Source organism: Condylura cristata, unplaced genomic scaffold (assembly GCF_000260355.1).
Source record: "Condylura cristata isolate star-nosed mole 26May11 unplaced genomic scaffold, ConCri1.0 scaffold00004, whole genome shotgun sequence".
Taxonomy (NCBI): Eukaryota; Metazoa; Chordata; class Mammalia; order Eulipotyphla; family Talpidae; genus Condylura; species Condylura cristata.
This window is the reverse complement of record NW_004567105.1, coordinates 50,864,901-50,876,921: the sequence shown is the minus strand read 5'-3', so window position 1 is coordinate 50,876,921 and position 12,021 is coordinate 50,864,901. Positions and strand designations below refer to the sequence as shown.

General features: G+C 40.3%; 1 protein-coding gene across 1 annotated transcript; it reads left to right on the top strand.

The window, feature by feature from the left end:
- The first annotated feature begins 985 nt into the window (after positions 1-985).
- LOC101628600 (putative uncharacterized protein C3orf49) lies at positions 986-11,733 on the top strand. The gene is made up of 5 exons (XM_004676556.2): positions 986-1,146; positions 3,667-3,989; positions 7,799-7,923; positions 10,989-11,102; positions 11,512-11,733. Exons 1-5 carry the CDS (start codon positions 1,022-1,024, stop codon positions 11,707-11,709), a joined length of 885 nt encoding a protein of 294 aa, XP_004676613.1. The 5' UTR covers positions 986-1,021; the 3' UTR covers positions 11,710-11,733.
- The last annotated feature ends 288 nt before the right edge of the window (positions 11,734-12,021 follow it).

The following is a 12,021-nucleotide window of genomic DNA, read 5'->3' as shown; positions in this document are numbered from 1 at the left end:
AAAGTAGCAATGACAGTCATGGGAATAAAGCCTAGTGTCTGCTGCCACCTTGTGGTAATAAGTTCCAACCCAGGTAGAATTTGCTCTTTTCCACAAAGGTAATGGGAAAATGTTGAAAGGGATGAGTAGACCAAGTACTCAATTTTCCCAAAACGTGCTTTGAGAAACCACTACATAATTTCAAGCTATAGTAAAATATGCTTCTGGGTACACTGTGAGATGACCAAATAAGAATTGGCTTTTTCAGGTGAGTCCCTCAGAACTGAAAGAACAGGGCCTTCCCTGGTGGCACAAAGGGTTGAAGCCCAGCACTACCAGCCACTGCTTCAGCAGGAGTTAGATCCCTGGCCAGGGATGCACATGGCGCAACAGCCCTCTCCTCTCTCCCCCCCTGCTCCCCTCAGCAATGTACTTCATCAATCTGCCTGTTCTGCCCACTTTATCTCTGGTGAATGTTTTCGCTGCTCCTGCACCCCTGGCCTGTACCCTAGTTCTCTATACATAAATATATCTTTTTTTAAAAAAGAAGAAGAAGAAGAACAGAGACCATTCTTTGGCTTTCATTGAGTGAGCAAACCAAAGTTTGGATCATTAGAATACCTATAGAGTCCTTCCTCTGGAATTCAGACATCTGAATGTTATAATCAGTCACATCAATTACTGTGATTGCTTTATTTATGGGCCAAAAAGTAGTGGTTAGACTACCAGGTCACCATTTCTGCTTTTGCCTGGTTCAATAATCTACAATACGATTTCCACAAAGTTCCACGGAATTTCCCACTGCTCAGTCAAATACATCATTGGTGACCTCTGTGAAGTGGTAAACATGGTCACTCCCACAGATGATGTCTCTAACACCTAGAAGGGAATAAGGAAGAGATTACAAAATTTTCCTGTGGACTTTATGCCACACAGCCCAGAAGTTAAAAGCGCCTCATTTCGTAGGTGTTTCTATTCTGAAATTTGGGAGCACAAAAGTCAATGAAATTTAAAACCGCTTTAACAGGTGGTATTGACCGCGATGGAATATCCTCAGCTTCATATAAGAGAGCCCTTTAAGGTGGCTTATGGGAGAGTAGGCCAGTACCGGAGATTCCAGCAAGCCAGAAAGAAAAATGGCTTATTCAAAAGGAAGGGGATTGAAAGGTAAGTAAGTGAAATTCATTTTCTTTTATGTTGAATGAGATTCTCTGACATTTGCGTGAAACAATATCCATTGTGTTAGAAATGGTTGCATCACCTGTTATGCAGCACATTTATAACTGAAGTCTTGGCAACTGGAGGCTGCATTTACGTATAGATTAGATCTGAGAGCCTAGGGCCACAATGATCAGAAAAGTTTTCATTTTAATGGGGAAAAGCCCCTCCTTCCCATTGCAGTTTGTTTTAAGGTGGGATGTGATGCAAAAACACTGATACTAAGATATTTCAGTCTCAGAATCTTGAACATCACGTGTCCCAAGCAAAAAATATTACTTTGAAAATTCAGAAATACAACAGTATTCCAGTTTCATGAGTGTTAGCTCCAACGTGTCAAAAAAAGTGAGGTGTTTTCAAGAGCCCCATAGATGGGTCTTGTTCCGTTCTCAGCAATTCTGTATGCTGAAATATGTAATATCATATTCCACCCATGTGCATTGTCTTCAAAGTGAAGTTACAACAGTTTTGACCTGCTATTTCTTGCCAGTGGCAAAACTATAAAACAGGCATTTTAACTTGGGAGTTTGGTGATTTATATTTTTTTGAGCTTCTTTCTTACCAGTTTCACGAATGTTAGCTCCAACATGTCAAAAAAGTGAGGTGTTTTCAATAGCCCCAAAGTATCCACTTCTGAACTTCCACAGACAAAATAACAGGCCGCAGAGGCCTACTTCAGTAACAATGGCTGCAAGGGAAAGCAGCACAGCCAAATGAATTTACTTTCAACCAACATATGTAAAACTGAAGAAGGAAAGAGATTTTATATATATGTATATATATATATATTCATGGCAAAAATCACAACAGTTCTATTCCTAGGCCCTATAGCAAAATCATATTTGCTAATTATATTATAGATTGAGAATGTGGGTGGGGCTTGAGGGGGCGGGACCCAGTGGTGACACAAAGATGAAAAAAAAAAAACTGATGGACTGGTACCTGGGGGGTGAACAGGATCATTTGCACACCCCTGAGATGAAAACCCAGGGGCTGCTGGTGGGCTTCGGTGGCCTAAAGCAGCTCTGTGCACTGCCCAGCATGCTCTGGGCCACAGAGGGTGGTGGTGCTCACCCCCCAGGGAGGCATGGTGGGCACAGCTGGGAGAGGCAATGGCCCTATGGATGGGTTAGAATTAGGAAAGGGGCAGGCAGGCATGAGAGCAGCCAAGGCTGGCTGCGGAGGAAGCCCTGGCCACGTCCTCTGCAGCCAGGCAGCAGAGGTATCAAAAAGCCAACTCAGATAAGGCAACAAGCTGGTGTGCCAAGGTCAGGAAATCCTAAGCGATTGAGAAAGCCACCGAAAGAATGCTAAGGGAGGCATCAAGTCTCTTACAGGTAACTGGTGAGTGGTGTCCTGTTTGCTTTTGGATAAGGGTGAGGTTGCTGAGGAACCTGTCCTCAGGGGGCAGGTGCAGAGCATGGCTGTGTGGAGACCACACAGGAGAGAGGCCACATGAGAAGGGGCAGGGGGCAGGTGGCTCGATCGCCTGCCTGTCTCCCAGTCACCCCCGCCTAGCCTGTGCCAACCTCCCTGCCTGGTGCGCCTGTGTACCTGGTCCCCTGAAAGGGCACTAAAGCCTGGAAAAACCCACTGAAGGCTCCAGGACTCTCCTTTGTCTGTCTGCCAGACATAGTGGACCCACTTGGCATTAGTCATCTCCCAGAATGTTAGCATCATAACTGTACTTGACCATCGCTGCACATGAAGAGGACCCACTAGAATCTGTGTGGCAACTGGCAGGAACACACACATATATATACGGGAAACAGAGATATGAAACTCATTTCCTCATTTGTAAAATGGTGATGTTAGTATAAATTATATATTATAAATTACATAATACAACTGAAAGAATTTGGAAAATGCTTGATATGTAGAAAACTATTAGCAAATGATTTTTAGTTTTACTAAAAGAACTAAAATGATTGATAGACAAGTTTTGAGGTTTTTTTTTTTTAAATAAATGGTTATATAAACACAGTGTTTATGGGCTCTTGAAGACTATATTCTGATTGAGTATTCTAGCATATTCTCTTATCACTGTAGCCTTGGAGTTCCCAAATCCAGCAAATACTACCTTAAGCTGTCACTAAAATAAGATTGCCAGTTTGAGATAAACTAGTTTTACTGTCCCATACCTGGATTGAAAACTGCATTTTGCACTTGGTCAATTAATTTGATCTCTTTGTGTTTCCATTTTCTCATTAGCAAAATGAAGATTAATATAAACTACTTATTAAGGAGGGATAAGGTTTAAGTGAGACAGTGATCTTATTCCAGTTTGTTGACAGAATACCAAATGGTGGCTTGGGCTTATTTTTCTGTGATTTGAATCTTGGCCTTCAATTTTATTTTTAGGAATGATATCACTTGTTCATATTTAAGTTTGGACTTTGGTGATGATTTAAATTATTGACTTTTAATTTTTTCAGTTTCCTTAACACAGATTCTTTTGATCCTCTTTAGATGGCACAGAGCTGTGTCTACCAATTTAGTGAAACAAAATGTCTTGATCCCCAAAGAAGAATCATCTAATGATAGTGACATGGAGTTTCATGAAAGCCAGCAAACACAGAAAAATAATTTGATAAAGAAAGTGAAGGCTGTTTGGGGGAGAATGCTCTCATACAAGCATAGAAGCAAGCCAGCATGTGTCAGCAGAGAAGGCTCCATCAGTCACAAGGAAACCCTTCTTTCAAACACACAGAGCCTTCTTCCTCGAATTGTCAAGGAGCTTCCATCTCCGACATTATTTACCAGACCAAGAATGAGAAAGCTCTCACAGAACGGTAATTAAAATGCAGTTGATGGGCTGAGTGCTGAGGTCAAGAGGAATAATGAAATTAGGTTGATTTTCTTGTAGCCAAAAATAACAACTCCTGGCAGCTGGTTTGAGAGGCCGGCGTGTGTGTGTGTGTGTGTGTGGGGGGGGGTGTCTAAGGTTCTACTCAGGTGTACTGAATGAGAGTCTGTCTTTTAGAAAGAGGTGACTGAGATACAGGTACATTTTGGAAAGCTTTGAATTAGATTGCCCTCCAAATCTTTCCTTGTCAAATATAGATTAGTGATTTAATCAGTCTCAAGTCACTTTTTGTTTAAATATTATGCACATGTATATAGTTTGCATATATACATATCTGTATCTACTATATATATATGTAAATAAAGCTAAAATAGGATTTTTAAATTTTTATTTGCAGAGAACATAGTGATGCAGCCTTTTAAACAGCTGCTCCCAACTGTGGAGGGTGTAGTGGGAATTTTATAAATAAAATTTATGACTGGTAAGTCACAAAGGACATTTTCTTTCATTGTATATACTTCCTATGTGCTTTGTGGAAAAAAATCAACATTTGAACTGTTAACCTTAAGTATTTTTTCCAGTTACCAGTGCTGTGTCGTGGGTATCCCATGACTAAAAAGACCATGAATATTTGCATGTTCATTCTCTTTCCTAGGTTTTTAAGTTTTGGAGACCTTATTTTTTAGCAGCTTCAGGTTTACTGGAAAAACTTAGCGATGGTTACAGGGAGTGAATTCCCATATATCCCCTCTCCTTTCCCACCTACAGTTTCCTTTATTAGTAACATCTTACAGTACAGGCATACCTTGTCTTATTGCACCTCACTTTATTGAGTTTTGCAGATAAGGCATTTTTTGCAAGTGGATGCAAGTGGCGTCTTTGCATCCAGCAAATCTATTGCTGCCATTTTATCAAAAGTTGTGTTCACGTAGTGTCTGTGTGTCACATTTAATTAAGGCTGTACATTGCTTTTTCAGACAAAAGGTTATTGCACACTTAGAAGACTACCTAATTTTATATGCACCAGAAAGCCAAAAAGTTCTGTGTGACTCACTTTATTGCGGCAGTCTGGAATCCAACCTGTAATAATCTAAAGTACACCTATAGTGTGGTATATTTGTTATAATTGATGAGCCAATAGTGGCAAAGTACTAATTGAAGTCCATAGTTTACATTGGCATGTACTCGTTCCCTGTACAGTTCTGCGGGCTTCAAAAATGCATCATGTAATATGTCCACTACTGCAGGTTCATACAGGAGCTTCACCACCCTAAACATCTTCTGTAGTTTTTCAATGTCCTTTAAAGCACAGCATCAGGAAAAATATATAACCCTTATGCACATGTAAGGAATCCATACATAATTACGTATTTCACACAGTGACAAGGTTACAAACCTGGTATGTATGTGTCTTCCTAAAAACATAAAACTAAAACTGATGGCTTCCAGCTGGTTGCTCTTTCCAGTAAGCCCAGTCTCCTGGAAAAGTCACTAACTCAAGCATCCAAGCAACTAGCAATCACCTGGTATGAACTGACCTGTCTATTTCTGTTGAAAATAACAAAGAGGACAGGCTTCTATGCTGTTGGAGCTGGACATCCCAGCAGGAAACAAAGGATTAAATGCCTCCCCCTAATCCATGAGTTGAATTTTTATGTGATTGTGGGAATTAAAAAAATTCTCACCATCAACTCTTTCGGACACGTGCCCATCCGTGCACTCTTCCCCGAGGCTGCAGCTCAAATGTCATGACCCTGACTAAGCGGCCCAAAGACAGTGCACTCTTCCCCACTGACTCTCATGTTTTTAAAGAAATATTTGGTAAGTGCTTATTGTAGGCCTGTCACAATATTTTTTTTTTAAGATTTATTTATTCATACAGAACTGGGGTACAGGCCAGAGATGCAGAGGGTGAGAGGATTCACCAGGGACAGAGTAGGGAGCAGAACAGGCAGATCGACGAAGTACACTGCTGAGGGGAGCAGCGGGCGGGTCAGGAGAAGTCTGCCACACCATGTGGATCTCCTCTGGGGCAGGCGGGGATCGAACTCATGCAGAACTGGTTTAAGCTTCTTAGTGCAGTGCTTTAACCCGCTGCGCCACCAGGGAGGGACAGGCTTGCTTGTCACAATATTAAGAATATAGAGTAGCAAACAGAACAGATGCAGTCCCTGTACCCATGGAATTGAAGCAGAGTGATGTTTCAGCGAGCGTCATGCAGATAATTGCATCTATGTCAAAGTGGGTGCAGAGGGCACTACTGAAACACATCATGAGGTATTTTATCTTTTGGGAGTGGGGCTCAGGAAAGTCCTCCCTGTCTTGAGATCTGAAGAGCAACTAGGGTCAAAAAGGAAAAAAATGGGGCAAATAGTTCCATGAATGAGAATATTGGGCATAATTAGAAATAAAAGGAAGCCAAAGGGGTTGGAACAGAAAAGGGCAAGGAGAGGCTAGTGAGTAAGATTGTTAAGGATACTGCAAACTGTGCTAGGTTTTAACTTTCGGGTCCTCCCTGTGGCACAGCAGGTTAAAGCACAGCACTGTGAAGCTGTCTGTAGCCACTGCAACTCAAACTCAATTCCCAGCCGGGAAGATGACCCACAGGGTGTGGCAGAGCTCTCCTGTCCCGCTGGCTGCTCCCCTCAACAGTGGATTTCAGTGGGTCTGTCTTTTCTGACCTCTACCCCACTGTCTCTGGTGAATCTTCTCACTGTCCCCCCAACACCTCTGGCCTGTACCCCAATTCTTGTATGTATAAAAAATCTTTAAAAACAAGAATTTTGAACTTTCTCTAAGAGTGATATAAAACCATTGCATACTTTCAAACTGGAGGTGTATATAATCTTTTTTTCAATTTAAAAGTAGAGTTCCAGCAGTAGAGACCAGGTTGGAGAAGGGCAGAAGCAAATGCATGTAGAACAACAAACAGGCCCTACATTCATTCAGGCAGGAGTGGCACTAGCTTGGATTAGTTGAGGCTGTGGGGTTGGGGAGAAAATGTAGGATTTGGGGAAGAGCTGGACAGCTGAGGGTGGCAGAGAAGAAAGGGTTCCAAGCTGAATACCTGTTTTGAAGATGAACCCCAATTTACTGAGTTTAGGAGAAAAGATAATCTTAACAGGCCACAAGCAGGATAATATGATTCAGGGGTTGTACAGATGCCAAAACACAAAGTGCAAACACCTTTTTTCTCAATACCACTGCTGATCCCTTTGACTACTTCAAGGAAGAGATCACATTTCCTGTCCTTTTAAGTAAACATAAGGGAACCTCAAGTTTAGTACCTTCTGCAGGCAATAATATGATTTTGGTTTTGCCATATAAATACCTATGTATAGTATTGGTTTTTGATTTGCAATAGCGTTTTCAAGTTTCCTTAATCTATTGTGCGATAAGAATTGAATTGACATAAAGGAAAATATTAAGATTTGCATGGCTCCTAAAATACAAGAAAAGCTATCAAGATGTGTGAATGATTGAATCTGGAGTCACATTTGAGAGTAAATGTAAACTTGGCTTCATTTAACAACAAATATGGAAAGAATCACCTTGCCTATTAGATGAGTACTGTTTCTCATTCCATCATTGTTAAAGGAAGAACCAAAGGAGGGCAAACTGAAATCTCAAAAGACCTATTCAAGACTGGTCTGTCACTTCTGACACTTCCAAATGGTGAACATATGAAGGATTAAGTGTGATTTGGGAAAACAAATTCTTTTTTTATTTTCAACTTTCTTTAAAGAGAATATATATGATGATTCTCATAGATTGCTTTTTTCTCCTATTTCTAAGCAACTATACAACTAGATGTTGTAGAAGCAGAGACAGAGGAGATAACTGGAGGAAATACACTCCTCAGGGCTAGGAGAACCACCAAGCGGTTATCTGTGACATCTCTTCCTTCAGGACTTCGAAAAGTAAGATGTTAAAGTAAACTCACCTCAAGATTTACTGTAAGTCAACGTTTATGAATGTTGTAAAATCCAAGTTCCCTCCTACCACAAGCTCCTCAGAATAAAGCTTTTCAATCTGTTGTTAGTGTCTCCTCTCTAAGAACTGAGGGCATAGAAAGTTGGTTTTCTTGGTCTGATTCCTCCACTTCTAAGTTCACATTGCTCAGTTTTAACTACAATCTGGGTAGCAGTGTAATTTTCAGCTTTAATTTGACTTTGTCAAGGGGTCAAATATCAAATGTTAGTATGTCAGTATCAGGTCTGCCAAGCATGCTGTGCGGAGAGGAATTCACGAGGCCACTACCACCCAGAGGAATTTTCTGTGAGGAGGTGTGTGTGCATTGTCCAATATGGTAGTCAATAGTCACATGTGGCTTTTGAGACTTTGAAATGTAACCAGTGCAACTGAAAAGAGTTGATTTTTTTCCTTTTAATTGCAATTAATGTATTTAATGCCACATAAGTCTATATAATACTACACCACATGTGTAGAGAGCGCAGCACTAGACAGTTCCGGACTCCCCAAAGTTTGTAGACTAGTTTTGAAAATAGAACCCTGAATGAATACTATCAGGTGAGTAAGTGCTTATTAAAGCTATGTTACAGGGCCTTTTCATTGCTTTAAAAATTCCAACTGAGAGAATCCTCTCAATAGCCTTATAAGGTAGCTAGCAATACTGTATTTCACCGAGAGGTGGAATGATTTGCCCAGGCATCAGGGCCAGGGTTCAAACCCAGGGAGATACAGTTGTACATTCTATACTCTAAAATGATTAAGCCGAGTACTAATGATACATTTCATCATAGTGCCCAATAACCACATCTGACCATTTAGGTAATAAAAATTCAACAAAATCGTTAAGTCTCAGTTGCACTACCTACCTTTCAGGCGCATAGTAACCACATGTACTTAGAAGTTGCTTTGGACAGCACAGAAAAAGAACATTGAACAGTTTGTTCTGCAGCATTACTTTTAGAGAGCACCCATATTTTTTAAATTTTGCCTCTCAGGTGCTATATTTATCACATTTTTATTATGTGCTGGCTAATTTTCAGATTTGGGTGCTTTCCAGATGATCCAATAGACACAGTCCTGTCTTGTGAACTTAAGTTTAATAGAGACAGAATTAAAACATGGCACTGCAGAACAGTGGGGTAAGAATAATCTTTTGAATAAACGTTGCTGGGACAAGTGAACATCTGCTTGGGAAAAAGATAATACTTGATCCCTATGTCATAGCATACACAAAAAATTAACTCTTTGCATATAGATCCATGTGGTATAGGTAAAACTTTACAACTTCTGGAGGACAAAATACTTTCTTGATTTCAGAATAGACTAAGACTTCTTAGGAAGCAAGCATCACTGACCATAAAGTTAAAGGTAAAACATTTGTCTACATTAAAATTATGAATGTCTATGGGGAATGGGATCAAAAATGGGGGGGCGGGATGCACTGGACTATGGTGATGGCACATGGGTGAACTGGTGATGGGAAGCCCAAGGGGATTACAACTGAGATGGAAAAAGGCACAAAATGATGTAAAAATAAACATATTATTTTAAAAAGTAAAAAAAATTATGAATATCAGTTGAGACATTAAATCAAACGTCTGGCTATCAAAGGTTTTTCTCAAAAATGTAGTTGCCTTAATTGCCTCTCTTTAAAAAAGAGAAAATATCGGGCTCGCCCTGGTAGTGCAACAGGTTAAAGCATCGTATCATGAAGCTCTCCAAAGCCACTGCAGCACGAGTTTAATCCCTTGCCAGGGAGCTGACTCACACGGCTGGCAGATCTCTCTTGGCCTGCCTGCTGCTCCTCTCAGCAGTGTTATTTCAGTACATCTTCCTATTCTGCTCCCCATTCTGTCTCTGGTGAATTTTCTCACCCATCACACCTCTGGCATGTACTCCAGTTCTATAAGCATAAATAAATAAATCTTAAAAAAAAAAAAAAAAGAAAATATCAAGTAAGTCTTCCTGAAGACGTGAAAGCAGTGACCCTTGAATATTCAGGACAGCTAAGCAGTCGCTGTCCCCTTTGCAGGAGGCACTTGCCACCAATTCACACCTGCCCCAACTGGTCCTGTTTCACAAATCCTGCCTCATTCTTTAGGCTTTTGACTTTTTAATGGCTGCATTCAACAAGTACAGAAATAACTTAGAAATTATCTAGGTGGTAAGTGCTTCTGGGGTAAAAGCACTGAGTTTTATAGAAGAGCAAACAAAAGAGGTATCCAGCTTTGGATGGATTAGGGAAGATTCTATGTGTGACCTCAGAACCTGGACAAGCTGGTAGGGCAGAGCAGTTGTTGAACAGTCTCAGCTGTAAATGCTATCAGACAGAGGGTAACGCAAGAGATGGTCCCACATCCTACTTTGCATAGGTCTCCCCATAGTCCTAATGCTAATTATTAAGCACAAGGGAAAGAGCGAAGCCAGTATGACTTAAAAGGATACGTTAGCCTGGAACCATAGCCCAGGAATGATTTCCAGTAGCAATACTATTAGGAAACGCACTTGTAGCCAGCAAGTCAAGAATGATAGAAAAGTTATCAGGCATGGAGAGAAAAGAACCCAGAGCTTTCTTTTTATGTTTGGAGACATGCCTGCTATGAAAATAAGGAAACCTGCAGAAAAGAGACCAAATTAACAACTGGATCCAGTGATAATGAGCTTTCTGGGGCACTGGTCCACAACAGCCCCACTCTCTCGCTGTGCTCAGCAGTTGCAAAGGCAATTTCTTCTTCCTTTTACGAATGACCTGCTTTTTTCCTGACACTGTATATTCTTTCAGAACCAGACAATCTCATTTCTCTGCACCCCATAGATCTCTTCAAAGAGAGCTCTGGGCACAAAGGAAATGCATGCAGCGTGGAGAATAATATGAATACGTTCTCCAACCCAACGTTATGTGGCAAATGTTTTCATAAGAGAATGTCCCAAGGGTGAGAATTCTTACTGAAGTCCCATCCCAGAAATAATGTTGGTGCTTCCTAATCCAGTGTATTTTGCATTTTTATGATAGGTTCCATATTCATCAAAAAAGAGACCACACTTTCCAGCACTTAAAAAAAAGAAACATAGCATGGAAAACATTCTCCGAAAATCAGATTTGACAGTAGGAAAGCTGCAAATGCAGGTAGTGGACAAAAGCTTTTACTTTTGTGTTTCAAAAGTGTCAGAACAGTACTGAATGCATAGTTCCACTAAGATATGGGAGAAGCTGATGATTAGCATTAAGATATAATATTGTGGGGAGTATTCTGAGAGGATTGCTATGATAATGCGGTGTGCCTAATAAATATTAAGTGCATTCAATTAAAACCAAAGCATGCACATAGGTTTTTTTTAAGAAGTAATAAGACCTCTTTACCACTGGGTGGTAAATGTATGTTTTCAAGCTCTGTTTGCTATGACTTGAATCAGAATAATACTTTGGGACTTGCAAAATGTCCACCAATTTCTGAACTCTTATCTCAGGGAAAACACCCATTCTTTTACTTCTGACAAAACTGTCCAACACATGGCTTCATGTCTCTATGTTATAGGTAGATGACCTCATAGAAACAGTGACTGATAAATCCATGAAGCTCTTGGCCCAAAGACATGCTGAACTTCAACAGTGTGAGTTTCTGGGAGATGAAATTCTTCAGTCTTCTAAGCAGTTCCAGAGGATATCCAAGAGAACCATGAGGAAGTATAAGTTGAAAAACGTATGTTTCCCATGTACCTGCTGCTGCTTTTGATTCTTTCTGTTCCTGATTGCGTTAAGTTATAGAGATTCTAATAAATCTCGCTAATGAATTTAGTGAATATATTTTAGAATAATCTGCCCAATAGTCCTTAAATCCTTTTGAAAAAACTCAATTTTTAATTCTAAGTCAATCCAAGCAAACTTTTGTTTTACAATTCTCACTAATAATGGACAATAGAAATATTTACTAGGGCAAGCTATTTGGGAAATTGCTTCCATGATTTGCCAGGTGAGATTAGAGGAGGCACTTAAAGGTGTTATGACACTTTTACTATGACAACCACTAAGCTAACTTTAAACTTTC